Here is an 18,817-nt window from a genome sequence, read left to right as displayed (position 1 = left end):
GTCAAATCTATGCTGAAAATAACAGGAAAATGATTGGGTTTGTTTTCCATTGTCAAACCAGGCTGGTTATCTGGGAATTTTTAGAACTGGTATCCAACTTTAGAGTGCAAAATTTTGTGTATTCTCATGTAAAGCACATTTAGGTAGCTAAGATCCCTACTGGCTGACAAAGCTGTGAGGGAGCATGTTCTCCTGACCAACATTTTGGAAGTGGTGAGGGGGTTCCCTCACGAGTGCCTGATGCAACACCAAGAAGTTGCTCCCATCTGTAACGTTGGGAAATGGCAGCTTTCTTGTGTAAAAAATGGCAACTTTCCCATGTAAAAAATGGCAATTTTCCTGTGTAAAGAATGGCTTTACAACCTTCCTGTGACTTTGAGAGCCAAGGCTGAAAAGTTGGGTGCTCTTCTTTCACAGAAGGCAGAATGTGACTTGGCGGGAATGTACACAGATGCGGGTGTGACTTCTGCGTGGTACATGAGGCATGGGGTTAAGGGGTTAAACATTTGCCCTTAAATATTATGGTTGACCTTTTCTAAGTATTCATCCAGTGTGCTGGGTGAGTGGCGGGAACATGATGAGGTAGCTGTGGTAGGCTGAGGGGCACCAAGTCAGAAAAAAAAAAATAAAAATAAAAATTAAAACTAGATAGAAAGCTTAGGAAAAGATAAAAAAGAACCAAGAAGGTGCGATGGGGAAGCGCCTTCATTCCTCCCCCTGCCCGGCAGCCGCTCAGCCTCTCCTCAGGCCGCCATCTCCTCAGGCACTGCCCCCACCCTCCCCTCGCCTCTCTGCCGCCTGGCGGCGCTGTCCCCGCGCAGGCGCACTACGAGGCCGGGTCGCGGCGGGGGGGGCCGGCTCGCGCGGCGCCCCGTGGGCGCGTGCCGCGCTGCAGCCATGTCAGGCGGCGGCAGGCGGCGGGGCGGGATCGGGCGGCGGCGGCGCCCTCTGTGAGGCGGCGGCTGCGGACGAGCGGCGGCGGCGGGCCTCCATGTCGGCCGCCAGGGATTAAGGCAGGGACGGCCGAGGCGAGCCGAGCCCGGGGGGGCGCCGGGGCGTGCCCGGCGGGGCCATGGCTGACCGCAGCGCGCCCGGCTGCCACCTGCGGCTGGAGTGGGTCTACGGTTACCGGGGCCACCAGTGCCGCAACAACCTGTACTACACGGCGGCCAAGGAGATCGTCTACTTCGTGGCGGGGGTCGGCGTCGTCTACAGCCCCCGCGAGCACCGGCAGAAATTCTACCTGGGGCACCAGGACGACATCATCAGGTACCGCCCGGCCGGGGCTCCCGGGGCGGCGGGGGGGCGAGGAGGAGGAGGAGGAGGAGGAGGAGGAGGAAAGAGGTGAGGGGGGGCCCGGCCGTGCGAGGCAGAGGGACCGGCTGCCGAAGTTGGTTAGCTAAAGGGCATCAGAACGACGGCAGGATGAAGCCGAGAGAAGCCCCCCGGGGTCTCTTCCCGTGGGTCCCGGAGCGCGTCGTGGCCCCAGTGGTGCCGAGGGGTCGGCGGGGGCTGCCCGGGAGCGTGAAGGGCGGCTGCGAGCCTGAGTCATGCGGGCGCTGCCCCCGGTAGGTGTCAGTGCGGGGGGATCGCCAGTTCGGGTCTCTGCTTGTCCTGTGCGGGAGAGTTGGAAGCAGCCGATTTGGGATTTGGTCAGTCACTTACAGCACGGAATTTGTTTTTTTTTTCGGGGCTCAGCGCTCCGAGCCGTGCCTTCTCTGTGTGTCACTCATAAGTAACAGGTACGGCACGCAGAGGGCAGAGCAGATGCCGGGTCCTTCATCCAGTGCACACCAGAAATCGGCCATCACAGCCGCTTTTTTCTTGTTTTAAACCCTCGTGAAGGACTTTAAGTACTTTTGAAGTATGGCTGTGAATGTCCCCTACAGGGCTGTCAAGTCTATAGTGCATTTCTTCTTGGTGCTTTTTAAAAATGAGAAGAAAAAGCTGGGAAGACAGTGCACCATCACAGACAGCTCTGCTTGAGTGTTGGGTGTTGAATCAGGAGTTTGAATCAGTGCTGTTTGCATCTTTTAATGCTTCAATGTTCTCTTAATCCAGGAAAATGTATTTCTAAAGTGCTGTTAGCCATTTGTGGTGTCAGGTATGGGAAATCCAGGGGCACGACTTCCATCGTGCTAAGGGAGTAGCAGCTATAATCTAAGATCCGAGGTTGCCGTGGTGTAATATTTTAATTCTGTGTCTCCAAGGCGCCTCTGGGTAGTCCTGGTTATTTCAGCAGGACTTGCTGTGAGACTGGTGTGGTTTCAGCCCCAAGAAGGGACTGGTATCCTCTGGTAACAGTTTTTCCCTCCCTCCCTGCCACCTCGTCTCCCTGCATTTTGATGCAGCATGCCATATCTGGCCAAAAATGTGACCGAGCTCGTTACTCAGATTAGTACTAAAACTAAGAAAATCTGTCAAGAGAGAGAAAATCAGAGAGAACGTTATGATGACCTTATCTGATGCTTTTAGGGGATGTACTTTGGTTTGTATGGAATCCAGCATGCTGGAGTTTCTCCTGCTTTGACTTGTACTGACGTTGAAAAATAATTGTAAATATGTTGAAGTTGTTTTATGCGGTTAGAATTGCACAACTCATAAATGCAAAAGCTCTGCAGAAATGTTTGTGTGCTTAAAGAAGAATATTCAGTTTAAAAGCTGCGTGGCTAATTCTGATAGTAAGATTAGCCTTGCAGTCAGTGAAGTGTGTTTCTCTTGACTTTATCTAAAAGCAACATTGTACCACTTAAATGTCAACATCGCGTACTTTTCTTGCCTAAACTTGGGTACCAAAACACATTAGTTCTCAATCTTTGAAACAATTGTTGCAGAAAAGTATTGCTTTTTTAAAAATACCATAAAATGGATACAAAAGTGGGATTATATAATACAACAATCAACATTACTTAAATTCAATTATCATATCAGAAAAAAATAATGTGTCGTGTTTTAATGTGCTCAGCAAGTACCGTCATAATGCTGAGACACTTCTGCTGTTTTAGCAGAAGCGACTGGAGGTTTGATAGTCTTTTTGCAAGTGTAGAATCGCATTTGTGAAAGCAGGTCTGATGTCTGAAAAACTTGAGTATTTAGAGAATCAAACTTCAGTGAGCATAGCTGTGTAGCTACGAAGACAGAGCAGGATAGATTGCATGCTTCATGGTGGTATTATTAGTACTCCTCGTTATGAGAACTTCTGTATCATTAGCATGCACTGAATGACATTCTAATTTTAAGCAGCAGTCAGGAAGAGAGGAATTGCAATTCTTAAGCCAGAGACCAGTCCTTATCTTTAATAGTAGACAGTCATATTAGATGAATGGACAGCTAGACAATATTGTTCTGGGGAAAATTTCTGTCTAGCTCTGGCAGTTAGATTGGCTTCTATCTGCTGAGGACTTTAAAGTATTTTTATTAAACAAAAATCTATAAACCTGGTGTAAGATTTTTGATTAGATGTTTAGATGTAATTTATTTCCAGTATAAATGTCTCATCTCAATTTCGATTACAATTTCACCTCTAGCTTTGGTTTAACCCTGTGAGTTCACTGTGTACCTTGAAGAGGAGAGCTTTCTTTCCGTGTTTTGTGTTTTAGTTCTATTGAACAGTCTTTTGTATTAGAAGAGAGGAATTAGGATCATTTAGGGCCTCGTCTGTTTTTCTGGTTTTATTTGAATTGAACAATCTCAGTCATTCAGCTGCGACCTATTTCTAAGAGAACTTTTCTTGCTTCTGGTGATCTTTTCGTTTTTATCTCTTATGAGTCTTTTTTTTTTTTTTTTTTTTTTTTTAATTTCTATCCCTTCTCTTGTGCATCAGCACTTCTTTTTGTTCTTTTTGTTGTTGATTCTTGCATATGTGTGGACACTTGTGGAAGACGTCACCCAGCTGTAGACGTACTCTGGAGGTTTGCACCTTTAGAGAATGCTGGTAGCTGAGACTTTCCTGAAGGCTTTTTACATGAGGGAGTAAATTGTCTCCATGAAATCTCAGCTGCCTTACTTTGATAGCGCTGTCCATTGCCTGCAGCATAACCTGATGAATGTCTACTGTGTTTGCAGAGGATGAGATCTCCTCTCCAGCCTGGGCTATGTGTATGGAGGAGATCGTCATTTTGGAAGGCACGGGAATAACCCCTGCAAAGTTACTGATTTAAACAATGTCTTCTGTAGGATTTCATAAACAACAAAGCTAGCTTGTGAGTTGTACGTTGGTGTGCTTTACAGTAGAGGAGCAAGAAACAATGTCTTCAAGTTAGATCTTTGTTCTCTCTTCATAACTGTAGTCATTTAGAGAATAACAAGTTATTTCACATGCATCATCCTTCCCTCGTCTGCGAGAATCTAGAGGGATCATACTTAATCCTGATCTGTATAAGGATTTCAGAAGATGTCCCCTTGGGGCATAGTGTAACGTGATGCTCATGTTGAGGCTCCTCAGTTGTCTGGGATAGCTGAAGTGTGTTTCTGTACTTTGCTTTCTCTCATGGAAGGTGAGAAAATTGGGAATTCTGAACTCATCCACCTTTTTAAATGACTGTCTGCTGGCAAGAGTCTTTGATATTACCAGGGCTACTCTGTATGCTGGTGTGCTCCAAGCAAACTTTTAGACTCTTCCTCTTCTTCCTTTTTCTTTTCTTCCCTTTATGACTGTGACATTTCTGTGAGCTTTGTGGTATTGGAATTTTACCGGGAGTTAACTTTTTACTTGGAATTGATTAAAAGAAAAAGCAAAGCCTAAGATCAAGTCAGTATTTCTTTTGGAGGCTTTTAATAGGCTTAACAAAATGCAGATTTTGCTTTCCATGGCATCTGTTGTTCACTTTGAACAAAGCACTGCTCTGTGAGTCTATCCTTTCATGTTGTTATCTCTACACTGTTGCAAAACATCTCTGCAAACATCCAGGTTGTACAATTTTGAAGGAAGAAAAGGAACAGCATTTCTGACAAAACAGAGGCATAAATTAGGAGGACTGAGGAAGAGATACCTCTCTCTTCCTTGTGTAACATCCATCACATCAGTTAACTGGCAAATAGTAGTGCCGTTGTACATTCTTCCTAGAACTTCTGTCACTAGTAAACTGAGACTTCATTTAGATGCCTGTGTTACATTTGGATTTTTTTTACTAATGCCAGCACATCTCATGCAAAAAAAAAACCTCTTGAATTTGTGCTGATCTCTAAAAAATGCTGAAATTTTTTGCTACAACAAGTTCTGTTACCAGAAACTACCAGATTCTCTGTTAGAGACGGAGGAGAAGGTAATTGGCACTATCTTCAGCACTGTCTTTTTGGTTTGGTTAAAAATATCTGTTTTTGCCCCCCCCCCCCCCCCCCCATGGCTCTTTGTGTTCAAGACCATAGGGGTTGCATGCTTACACAAAGCAGATGTATACCTAAGACAGGCTGAATGAATGGCAAGCTCTTCTCTGTGTTCTGACAGAAAGAGAGGGAATTTCACTGTGTTTTTTTTTTTTTTTTTTTTTTTTTTTAACAAAATAGTTAAGTTTCCAAACCACAGCTTTCGTTAATACAGTTTTTCTTATTTGTTGCTGTGAGCTATTGTAGGAATTCTCTTGGACTCCGTTTCCTAAAGAACAAGAAGTAACCAGAACTCTGGCCACTCTGAAACGTGGTCTTTCTGGGAACACTGTCACCTTCTTATATTTAATAATTTGCCTCAATCTACAGAAGATTATCCTGCTCGAGATTCTGTCACCTTACCCTTGGATTCCAAGGCAAAATAACCTTTTATATTTATTTATTTTTCCTCTAATATCAACATTTCTGAAGTTCTGGTGGGAATCAAAACCTCAGCAATCACGTCTGCTCCCTGGTGTTGGTGCTGTCCACCAGCTCAGTTTGAAGCAGATTTTTCCATCTATTGTTGCTCTCAAAGTTAGTCCAGCTGTCACTGCCTAAGAAGGTGGGTTCTGGCAGCTGCTGTCTTGGTCTGCTACCAGTAAATGCCCTCCTGGAGCCAGGTCCAGGCTTCCTCCATGGCTCTCAGCTGTGGTTTGCAGACAGAAATCCTATCAGCGCAGTCACGTTCTAGTTTTGAATGATGCCTCAGGTCTTTTCTTCATCCTCTTTTTGTTAATTATGCATTGTTATCACTTTGGATACCTATCTGTTGGATTTCTGTGAAGATGCTGTGTATTTCCACTGCCTCCTTGTATTGTTCTGCCCCTGTTTGCGCCCTTTTCATTTGATGCATATCACGAGAAAACCCTATGAAAGGAGAAATGGAAACTTTTTTGCTCTTTTTCTTACAAAACATAACAGTGTATCCCAGAATCATAGAGTGGTTTGAGTTAGAGGGACCTCAGAGATCACCTGTATCCAGGGCTCCTGCCATGGACAGGGACACCTGCCGCTAGAGGGTTTGTAATGCAGAGGGAAGTTATTTTATTTCCTTCATTTCTAATCTTCCAGTAGACTGACACCCTAAGATCTGTCCTAGTTCTCAAAAACCTCAGTAAATAATTGAAGTAATTGAAAGCTAGGGTATTTGCTATCAGGCTTATTGTCTTGTTCCTGCCTGGAATAAATGTTATGTAGCTCTGACCTAGCCCCAGATAACAATCAAGCACAAATGTTGAGCAGCAGATACTATGTGCAGCTACAAAAATTATCATATAGAATTCTGTCGGTTGGTTTGGCAGGAGATCTATGCATTTTTACCAGGAATTTCACAACTGGTTGTATGTTTTGGATGCCGTGGAATGTAACTGAATGAATACCACCGCTGTGGCACCAGGAGAACTTTTCTTAGTTATCCATTACATGTGCAACCTCTTCTGTTCTTTTGCATTACCAATGTGATAGAGGAAAATTGTGCTTCAGCGTGTCCTGGTGAAGAATTCTTTGGACACAGCTGAGCTCTGGGTAGTCCAGAACTTCCTTTCTAGAAGGGATCTCTGTTGTTTATTTATTTGTGGAAATAGAAACCCTAAATTATTTCAACAGTCATAGTTTTTGAAGAAGTCTGGTTATCCCGCTTTGTATCCTTGAATAACATTACTGGAAGAAAACAGGAGTAAAATCCATATTACGGTTATCACAGAATCATTAGGGTTGGAAAAGACGTCCAAGATCATCTGATCCAACCATCACCCTACTACCAATATCACCCACTAACCCATGTCCCTAAGCACCACGTCCAACCTTTTCTGGAACACCCCCAGGGATGGTGACTCCAATGCCTGGCCACTCTTTCTGAGAAGAAACATCTCCTCATTTCCAACCTGAACCTCAAATCTGCATTGGCTCACATGTAGCAACACCTCAAAATGTTGCTTATATAATAGAAAGGAAAATCATGAGGTGAATACATCCCGATTTACTGTGGTTGTCTTGGACAGGCAGTCCCAAAGAAAGTATTTTGTAAGAATAACCCCACCACCACCAGTATATGCTGGGGCTGAGTGGCTGGAAAACAGCTTTGCAGAAGAGGCCCCGGGGGTTCTGGTGGACACCACATTGAACCTAAGTCAGCAGCGTGCCCTTGCTGCAGAGAAGGCGAGCAGTGTTCTTGGCTGCATCAGGCAAGGTACTGCCTGCAGGTCAAGAGAGGTGATCCATCCGCTTGATTCAGCAGGACTGGAGCAATGCATCCAGTCCTGTGACCCCCAGAACACAAGAGATGAGGATGTACTGGAGAGTCCAGTGGAGGGCCAGTGGTGGTGAAGGCACTCGAGCACACCTGCTGTAAGGAAAGGCTGAGAGAGCCAGGACTTCATAGCCCAGAAGGAGAAGCCTCAGAGGTGGATCTCATCGATATATAAAAATACCTGAAGGGGAAATGTAAAGAAACTGGAGTAAGGCACTTTTCAGTGGCACTCGGGGCCAGGACAAGAGACAGTGGGCACAGGATCCTCCGTCTGAGTGTCAGGAAGCAATTTTTACTGTGAGGGTTGTCAAACACTGGAACAGAGAGGCTGTGGCGCCTCCATCCTTGGAGACATTCGGAAGCTGCCTGGACATCATGCTGGGCAACTGGCTGTAGGTAGCCCTGCTTAAGTGGGGGAGGTTGGGCAAGATGACTTCCAGGGGGTCTCTTCCAACGTCAGCCAGTCCCTGCTCTGACATTGTAAGTGGGGTTCGTTTGATGAGGAACTCGGTGAGGAAATCATGTTCTTGCTTCAAATGATGCAAGGTAATGGTGGAATCATGCAACGTGTGCAATTCCACTACAGCAACCCAAATCACTTGGCGAGGTTAATTCACCGAGACCGTTTGTCAATATAGTTTTCGCACTTTTAAATACAAAATTTTGAGAGACTGATTTTTTTTTCCAGGAAGTTTGGATTTTCACCTTAAAATCAAGTCTTCTTCTTAACTAATTCTTAGGCCTATGCGCTGCCATGTTTGTTGTGTTTATAGGAACGAGAAATCCAGCTCCTCTCACTTTTTTATCTCCAGATGTTCTTTAAAGGCATAATCAGTTTATTTCCCTCCATTAAAGAACTCCTGACTTAATGGAGCCTAAATTATGTCATAATTATACTAATCAGTCCTCCTCTGAGCCTCTAGCTCAAGTATCTTTTGACTGTCTGTCAGTCAAAATGGCAATGCCTACAGCAGAAGTAACTGCCAAAGTCCCAGTTATGCTCTGTCCAGCTTTTCATGGTAAGTGCTCTCAGACAATCAGGTGTGTAAAACTCCAGACTTGTTTTCGTGTCTTAAAGGAGTGAGAGGGAATGATCTGTTTTTTCCTTGAGAAGAGCAAGTTTTCTGAGTGGTTCAAGTGCTGTGAGGAGATGTCTGTGTTGTACCAGGCTGGTAGATGTTGGCTGAGGGGGTTGTTGTTGAATCCTTGTTTCAAGATTATTTTTTGCCTAGAGCTTTGTGTTATCTTTTTGAAGTATCTTCTGTGTGGATTAATCTGATGAAATTAAAATATTTTAGGAAAATATAATAAAACACTTCCTGTTCAATTTTGAATGGGACTAGAATGTGCACGTTGTTTGTGGTATGCATGCATATTAAGCAACTTTTTTTTTCTAGTTAAAACTGCATAAATGCAAATGCAAAAAACATCCAACCAGAAGTGAACATCTAAAACACACCAGAAGTTAATTCAAGTAGACCTACACAGCAAGGGGCTATGGGCTTGCAAGCTTGCCTTCATGCATCGCGCTTTTTGTAGCCAGCAGTCACATCACCTTCTGGTCTGATTCTGTCAGCGTGCGAGGCAGGGGCAGATCAGGTCAATACTTAAATGAGAAAACATCTTGGCGCTGTAGGAAATGCTTTTCTTGAATTGGTAGTTGGCTGTTTTTCTCCAAACTAATGTGACAACGTGAGGCTCTAGGACAACATGTCACGGAAGGATAGGAAATAGAACCAATGGCTTAATAGCATTTGATGGTTAAAAAATTAAAAGAATTGCATGCAGAAATGTTGGGGTCTGTCCTATTCTTTTCATTTTTCCAAATTGCAATCAAAGCAATTATAATTCTGCTTACCTGCTTTTTAGATGTTTAATTCACTAGTTATCCTCTTGATATAGATAGGAAAGTAGATTATGTACCTGGCTGATTTCATAACGGCATTATGAAGTTATCTTATTATTGCGTTTACAATGTTATTATGATAGCATACACAGCAATAGGCAGTCACTTCGTATGTTTGAATAAAATAATTCTTTCAAAGGGTTTCTCTGAAGTGAAAATTTATGTTTTTATGAAAAACTTAAAGCTTCAGTTAAGCAATGAAATAAACTTCAGCTTTAAAAGTTTTCATATTTTTTTCTGAGTTTTAGATTAATAAAACATAGCATGCTATTTTATCTGACATATCAAAAACTGAGGTTAGATTTTACTGTAATTATTAACCCAATCACTGTACTTTTTTTTGAAATGTACATAGCTTGAAACAGAAAAGAAATTATTATAAAATGTCCCCAAAACTATATACAAATATTTTTTAAATCTTGTTTTACATTATCTTTCTTTGATGTTTTTAAAGCTTAAGCTTATAATGACATGAAGCTAAAAAGCTGGAGAATTTAGTTTAACATTTTGTAGTATCTCTAGGTGTTTGTGTAAACTGTATTTTGAAGTAAAATAAAATCACAATTTGGTAAATTACTATTACATCACTTACAGACAGAGTTAAGTTTTTGAGTTAGGACAGCACTTTTTTAATTTCCTTGATGCCAGATAAGAGAAGTAAAGTACTACTCAGAAACATGGCAAAGCTGTCTAGTTTGCATTGATAAGGATCAGTCATATGCTCAGTTTAAAATGTAGATATCTCAAGATACGTTTAGAATTATGATGCTGTTACAGTAGTATCAGTGAAATTGTTTCTTTAATAAGATATTTATTTAGCTTGGAATAATCTTTTGCTTTTGGTACTTTCATGTGGTAAACAGAGTTACTGAGCACTTGAAATAATTTCAAGTAATTTCAGAATAGAATTTTAATTTTCTTTTCAAGTGATGTGGCAGAGTGTAAAAGTTCTCCAGGCCAGTTTAATAATTCATCTGAATGCTTAACCCAGATGCTGTCAAATTCTCATCAAAATAAATACAGTCAGGATTTTCTGCATGGTAAGGCAGCACTCACACCAGAATCTGGTTTAGGCTGAATTTCCCCTGGTATACCAGCGAAATAAATACCTTCCAGAAAGTTACAGGTGTGTATAACTTCCTTGCGTTGGGGCTCAGATCACTCTGGTTACTCTAGTGACTAAAAAGACTTTCATTTCTACATCAGTATTACTATTTGGATTGCTGTTGTAGCTGCTACAATAGAAGGAGACATTACTCTTCAAAATACAGTGCTTGATTTGCACCAAGATGAGAAACAGGCACAAGTTACCTTAGGACTTTGTAGCAAAAGATAAGATTGAATTTTTAAGCCAAGCTTTTGACACCTATCAGTCATATATTGCAGAAGAAAGAACCCACAAAGAATTACAATCTGATAATAAATCCCTGGAACTTTTTTCCCTGTCTACTACCTTTACTTTCATTTGAAGCTGTTTGTATTTTTGCTTCAATTTACTGTTTGGTCATGAAAATAGCAAAAGCGATCGCAGCATTACAGAGGACAAGTATTTTTCAGTAGTAACTGATACATACTTTGAATCAATCACTCTTAGAGACATTGTCATCAGCCTGTGAACATGAAGGAATTACATCTTTTGAGGATCACATGCTGACACATCTATTATTTTGGCAATAGGTGAGATATTGCACTGCTACAGTGCATTTAAAGCAAGACGTCTTTGACCATTTCCATTAGAAAAGTGCTTTTTTCTTGGCTTTTTACCTAGCTGCTAGAGATGTCTGTATTATTAAATCTTCAGAGAAATGTTAGATGTCTTGTGCAGAGTAACTTTCCTGGGCTTAGTTGAAAAAGACTTTCTATTGACTGGAAGTCCTTGTCGCTGTTGAGAGGTAGACTCCTTTTTGTTCTAATAGGACCTGTAAGGTGGTGCCTGATGCCTGTCCTCCTATCAAAGCCCTGGGTATTCAGATACTACTTCCGAAGATACAGGGGACAATCTTTCCAGACATTTTTCTGAATTTCATGTCACTGCTTGCTCTTCTCACGGGAGTTTTTCTTTACAGTGCCTATTGCTTTGGTCTGCACAAAGGATGGATCAAAATCTGTATCTGTATACCCCTGATCAGTCTGGTTCTTTTGCCTTAAAACACACACATTACTTCCTCTCATTTAAGTCAAGAAATCTCTTATTTTAACTCCCGTCCCAACAATGATGTCCAGCTTTACATTGCTTGAATAATCATAGGGTCATCTTTGATAGATATTTTGGGGGGTTCACCTCTCAGCATTGTTTTTCCATCAGAGTGATATTCCCATGCTTAAGAGTAATGGATTCATACAAAAGCAGTAATAACTCCTCCTCAGTTGGGAATTGAAGTGCCTCTTTTTCTGAACAGAGGTGAGCCTTTTTGTTGATGTTTATTTACTTTAGACAGTCCAAATATTAACAAAACTACTAGAATTTAAGATAGGATTGTAGAAGTAAAGGAAACAAACATACACTTTAGATTAAAGAGATTTCTATGTTCGATTCAGCTAACACTGTTGGGTTTCATATCCAGTCTCAGACCCAGGATCTCACACTCAGAAATTCCAGCTCTATTACATTCTTGTGATCTTCAGTCAGGATCAATTTGACATTAAAAAAAAAGCAAACAAAAAAACAAAACAAACAAACAAAAAAACAAACAACTAGTCTCTTACAGAAGACTTGGTTATCTTGATAAGTGCTTTATATTGCATTTTAGTGTTGTGGTAACCTTTGGAGAGAAAACAAAACAAAACTAAACTAAACCAGGATTTAAATGGGAAGGAAGCGGTTTATTCACAATACTGTGAAATTAGTTAAAATTATCAAAATAAAGAAAAAATAGTCTGATTGCTAAGGTATTATACACCCATGTTTGCTAGGAACATGCAAAGTTGATGTTTACATTGCAGAATTTGCATGACAGTAATGTCAAGCTAACATGAATTTTAGAATGCTTATGCACGTGTCTAAATACATCTCAGTGAAGATAACTTTGTTAGCAATGGTATTCACTTTAGGACGAAAATATGCCATATTAGATTTCTTCTGTGAACAGTACTTAAAATTTATTTCATATCAGCACACTTGTATGAAATTCCCTCCTGCTCCCAAAAAACAGGGGAACTGTGTCCAAAGAGTAAGTGCCATAACTTTGCAGAGAATAATGTTATTTCAACAAATTGATTAACTTCACAGATACCACAAGTGGTACTACTGGTGGTTTAGCCAGGTCGGTGACAGATGACATGCAGGGATTTTTTTCCATTAATGTTGTGTTGTCTATAGGGCATGTATGACTTAAACTGTCTTTGTACAAGATATGTTGTATTGGATATTTGACATAAAACTATACATAAATGAAATGTACAGTTCTTGTGAAGGATTCAACTAAAGAGAAGAGAAGCAAAACTGAGGCAAAGGATGAGACTTAATAGTAAAGCAGATGTGTCCAGGCTGAAAATGGTGTTTATCAATTGCCCATAGTTCTAGTAAAGTCATTGTGTTCTCATCTCCAGCTCATACTTTTCAGTCTTGATTGCGTATTGAATTTTTCTTTAGTGGAATTGGAGAACAAAGTTTGTGGATATGACAGTCTTATAATGATGCTCTAAAAGACTAGATGGAAAAGAATTTTTACTGCTTTGCCTCTTTCTATTTACGTGGAACACTTTGTGACTAGATCTAGTTGGATATGTTATAAAAATAGCAATTCTTCAGTTCTCTGAATTACAGGGTAATGTTTTAATAAAAAAAGCTCCTAAAATATCACTGTTATGTAGATGCGTGCAAACATTACACACACCCCTATATAGTTTTCTAAAATTATTGGGGAAAAATATGATTAGGGGTAGAAGTCACATAGAAAGCTATATGCATTTTTGTTGTTCGAGGGCGAGTGGTGGTGAGATGTCTCCATTTTATCTAGGCAGTATGCATACAGAATGAGTGGATTAGTTCTGTGTTTTGGTTATCTGACAACTGTATAAACCTGCTCCTGACTTTTAGAACTGTGTTAATCCTCGTTCCCTGCTTATAATCCCTCCACAAGAGCAAGCAAGGTGAATGATGCTTTATCTTAGATCAGGACAAGGCATCTGACAGCATCTCATGGTTGCCTGAGGATTTATTGTGGTGAATGTGACATTTGAAGCTAATTTTTTTCTTCCAGAGTACTTAGAGAAATAACAGAGAAAATGTAAGGAAGTGGTAAATGTTTGGTTTGTTGTTTTTTTTAATTATTATTTTTTTGTTGTATTTTTGCTTTTTTGATTGAGGTTGCATTTTTAGATATGTGTATTTTTAGGCACAGGTTCCTTTTTTACTTTGTGCTTTATTAATTGCTGCTTCTGTCATAGAAATTAATGCTATAAAAATGAATAACCTATGAGACATTATTCAGCAGTAAGTTCATTTATAAATAACTGATTTTTATCCCTTGCAGGTTACAGTGTTTGCTAATGCTAATGAGAATATATTTTGTTACCTTATTGGTAATACACAACTGGATCCTTATCCTTGAGATAAACATAATTTTAGAACAGAATACTTGTATTTTCTTGGAAGTATTGTTCATGAATGTTATTTATCTATCTTGTCCTTTGTAGTGGTTTTTAATAATGAAGTTTGTGAATTCAGATTTACAACAGTTTTCATTGCCTACCAAATGCCCATTGACCTTGGAGTCCTTTCAGTATTACATTTTCGAATGCCTTCCTGTTCTTTTATGCTTCTGTTACACATGGGGATTTGTTTGTTTTAGCAGACAGTATTTCATGCAAATATTCCTGTTATATGTCTATGCTGTTGCTTAAGTGGTTATCAAGACAGCAAGCAAAACGAGAATTTCAGGTACTTTCTTTAGAGCATTCCAGGCCTCTATCACATTTGTATGATGTTCCTAAATGATGCTTCAGGTGTTGTCTCAATTTTAAGTGGTGCCCTTGCTCATCTCACCATTCTGGGTGTGAAGTGAGATGCTGGGATGATAAATGTCCTTGGCTTTACTTTTCTGTAGGAAAACACATGTGACTAACACCTGCAGAACACCCGGTGCTCTCAGGAGCTCACGAGGATATCTAGCAGATCTTTGGTCTCCAGGGTTGGCAAAATTCAGGTTGTCTTTGTGTTCCCTTCTACTCTAACCCTTTTTTGGTTTGTAATGAAACAGAGTCCATTGAAGCACAGGATATTGTGCTTGTCTCAGCTTCTCTAGCAGCTCTGTCACTGCTTTCTTCCCACCATTCCTTATTTTAAGCTAATCGCTAATTTTAACACAGTGACCTTTCTGTACAAAAGAAAAACCTTTCAAAAATTGTCACTAATTATTCCATGACTCCATTCTTGCATATTCAAATGATAGGTTCTCACATATTCTGATAAGTTATTCATAATATGTCCCCTAGGAGAGAAGAATGAATTTCTGTTTAATCTACATGACTTATTCAGAAATATGAAATAAAATTGTATAATCTGTGGTTTGTTTTTTCCTCTATATAATACTGAAACATCTTGTATAAATTTCAAAAACCAGAGAGGGAAGATTAATCTAGTAACTTAAAAAGTGTTTTAAGTCTGCACTGGAGAAGAAGCAAATGGTAATGACTGGATGAAATTTGTAAGTCTTGTTACAGAGATACTCCAAGAAAACGTTGTTTCAAGACTTTTACCATAATAGTGAAAGATTTACAAATAAGTATATTTTGTACATCACAGAAGCCTATTTAGTTAGCTTGTGAAGTTAGGCACATCAAAAATAATCTTTTTCTGGAAAGAATTTTTTTGCTATTTTCCTGGCTCAAAATTTTGGAGTAAACACTTTGACCTTAAATCTTTCATTCTTTATATTTCTAATTCTGCAAACAGTGTAATGGGATTTTTTGACATTGTTTCATTTTCTCCCTGTATTTAATTAGAAATGAAGAGGGTTCCTATTGGCACTGGCAAAATCATTTATATTTGAAAGGAAGGGAAAAATTTTAATCTGTTTTCTGGAGGTGTTAACTCCCTTACTAGAATGCTTAAACCAACTGCACCCTCAGCAGTGGAGAAGGTGTCTACAAGAGGCAAAACCAGACACCTACCTGCATGAAATGGCATATAGCTCCAAGAACATTTTTCTTCAGTTTTCATATCTGTCCAGCTGGAAACTTTGCATTAGTGTTACTGCGCTCACTCTCTAACCCTTTCCTCTTTGAAGATCTTGTCTTTTTGTTCTCTTCTCCTGAGTTTTGTAACAGGGAAAAGACTAAAAGGTTCTCATTCAGAATCTCTTACAAACAAGCCTTTAGATAAAGGAAATGAAATTTCGTTCCCCTGGCTTTGTTAAGGTATGATGATGTCTAGATGAGCCTATAAATGATAGCACAGATCAGTTTTTAGATGCTCATCTAGAGCATCTTAGATGCTTTTCCTTACTACTCTTACAGTATAATTCTTATTGTCATGAGTCTAGGCTTTTGAGTTCCGTTGCATTGCTTGTTTGGATGTTCTGGAAATGACTGGGCAGCCATAACCAGTATTTTGAAAGCAATTAGAAATGGGACAGAAGAGAATTCCTTTGCAAAACATTTTCTGAGTATGGCTAATATCACCCTGCACAGTGTTTGTTGGAGTTGGATGTTTCAATAGTGTCCATATTGAAATAAAATATAACAACAACAACAAATAAGAAATCTGACACCTTTTTACAAAAAGAATGAAAGAAAATTAAAACTTAGGGCTTTGCAATGGTGAATTTTACAAGATTCTTGCCAGCTTTCCAGTTGTCTGTCTTGGATCTTCTGTGTATTATTCTCAGTTTGTCTGAGCAAGAATGCATCATCAAGGTTTCTTACTTGGAGACTTTTGTTTTTAGATGAGAACGGAAAGTACAAATTATTTGAACTGTAGTTTACTAACCTTGTAAAATTATTTTAAGAATAAACTTCAACAACAGAAATTCTGATATGTCATTTCTTACGCCTAATGATAATGTGTTTTTCAGTGAATGACAAGTAGAGTCTGTTGATGAAGGATTTACTAGTCTCTTTCGTTAAGTTTTATGTTAGCTTCAACTCTTACTTCTTGTTAATCTAAAAACATACGCATCTGTCTGAGAATAGAGAACAATAATAAGAGAAACTGCATCTGGGAATAATCACTGTTATTATAATGTTATACTATCCTATTGCCTGGTCCCCATTACAGACTCTCTTGGTTTGAAGTTTTATGCCTGCACAATTTAAGGAATCTGAAAAAAGCTTTACATGATCTTGGTGCTATGACAGCAGCTATGTGGAAGACCTAGTAATGATGCTTCATGAAGAGTAGTGGTTTGTTTTGTCTATGGGAAATAAGCCTGCCCAGATTTGATCTACATAAACTTTTACGAGAAATGTTTGCTGCTTACAGCTCTTCCTGCTATGGCAATTGAGGCAGTATGACATAAATGTAGTTTCTCCTATTATTTTCTTTTCCTGGAGAAATATGGGTAAGCGTCAGCAAATAAGAGATTATCTACAACTATACATAAAATATCTCTAAACTTACAATGAAAATATTTTTCTCTTTTTACTCATAGAAACAATTTGACACTTGAAATTGACTCTTCATTAATAGATATCTGAGTGTGTTATTTTGCAGCAGTACTTTTTGTGCATTTTTACTGGTGTCCTAGTTTTATGAAGCTCAGGAGTAGTCACGTGAGTATATTCTTGGATTTTCATCCAATATTGTTGCTAAGGAAACATCATCTTTAATACTGTATCCTTGTCTGCAGCTTGTCTGTATTAATCAATGCCTGCTAATGCTCAGAACAAAACAAGGGAAGATAGAAAAAATCTTGATTTGTTTTATAATAAAGTAGAGTTTTTGCAGACTATTCTCCTTCAGGATCCCTTCCCACCACAAAACTCACACAAATTGGAGGGTCACAACTGTGTCTCTGGTGTCATCCCAAACTCATACTATGGGCAATTTTTGTTTCTTCAAGAGGCTGGCATTAATCGTTGACATCATTAATCTACCCTGGGGATTGTACAGTGTGTGGGTCTGGTCGGAGTGGTGGGGAATGCTTGTGTGCAATTCTGGAAGGGAGGGAGAGCCTTTTGTTAGGACTGTAAGCGAGGAGCTTGAATGCAATGAGTTGAGAGGCATATCCCTTTTCAGTACACTGTTAAAATTGTAATACCGTATTTCAGTCAGCTTGGAAGATCCATCTGGAAAAAGGCATGCCAGTCAGAGATATCAGCAGATCTCTGTTCTCTGCAGATTCTGGCTATTTGGTTGCAGTAGTGAGAGGCAGAGTCTTGGATTTTCTACCTCTTAACTCTTCTCAGAAGTATCGAATTTTATATCCAATTTCAAAATTAATTTGACTAAGCAATTTGTTAGTCTAATTCCTGCTTTATTTCGTGGTCATATATGCCTTTTTGGACATTTTCCCTCAGATCTGCCTCTTTGGAGACACTGTGTTAGAACTATCATTTTGCTCTGGAAAAGTCCAGGTCAGACAGGCCAGAGGTAAGCAGGAAAGCCTGAAAAACATGTCTTGTGAGGAATATTTGTTTCCTTTTTTGGACAAGCAGTGGTATCTCATTCCTCAGGTTAGTCATCCCTCAGAAAAGAGCAAAAAATATCAGGGACAATTTTCCAGCCTGTCTATGTAGGCTAGCTGCAAGCACAGTTTCCGCAGCCTAACCTGGAGAGGTCATCCCAGCTTTCATTATCAAAACAGTAAAAGGAACATGAGTTCTTTCTTTCCAGGTGCAGAGCTTCTCATTTGCACTAAGCATTCTCCTACCCCTACAGAGGAGGGAGAAAAAAATCACAAGAAAATCCTTGTGAGAGATCAGCATACTGAAATCTGTGGAGCCTACACCAACAGCACTGGCGGCTGTCTTGAGAGCTGAGCCCCAGTCATGGTTTTCTGCCTTTCCGCAGGGACTGACCATGGGCAGTAAGCAACAACACCAGCAGCTGGAGTGTTGTAGTTGGACACCTCTGCAGGGCTGTCTGCGATATCTCCTCTGGGGATATTCAGAGAGATCTTGTTGTGCTTGTTTGTTTCTGTTGAATGCATCATGTGTGTGAGTGAAGTAGTCTCTGGATTGCAAGTGTTTTTCCATGCCAGGCACCCATTTGAGTTAGATTTTTTTTTTTCTTTCTGCATTAATAAGTTGCATGCAGTACGTTGCTCAGGGCTGCTTTAATAATGAAAATGCCTGAATGTGTGAATTGTAGCTATGCTTTTACTCAGGAGGTTAGAACAAGATACCATACACAT

General features: G+C 40.0%; 1 protein-coding gene across 5 annotated transcripts in view; it reads left to right on the top strand.

Annotated features, from left to right (window-relative positions):
* Positions 1 to 928: 928 nt before the first annotated feature.
* The window catches only part of EML5 (EMAP like 5), a 110,544-nt gene continuing 92,655 nt past the window's right edge, over positions 929 to 18,817 (top strand). For all 5 annotated transcript variants that reach the window (XR_014693341.1, XM_084520101.1, XM_084520100.1 and 2 more), the window contains exon 1: positions 929 to 1,269. Coding sequence is in view for 4 of the 5 variants with exons in the window: in XM_084520101.1 (XP_084376227.1) it covers positions 1,073 to 1,269 (197 nt within the window). In the remaining variant the exon portion in view is untranslated. The remainder of the gene's footprint in view (positions 1,270 to 18,817) is intronic.

This window comes from Aythya ferina, assembly GCF_964211825.1.
Source record: "Aythya ferina genome assembly, chromosome: 5".
NCBI lineage: Eukaryota > Metazoa > Chordata > Aves > Anseriformes > Anatidae > Aythya > Aythya ferina.
This window is presented reverse-complemented; position numbering and strand designations above follow the sequence as displayed.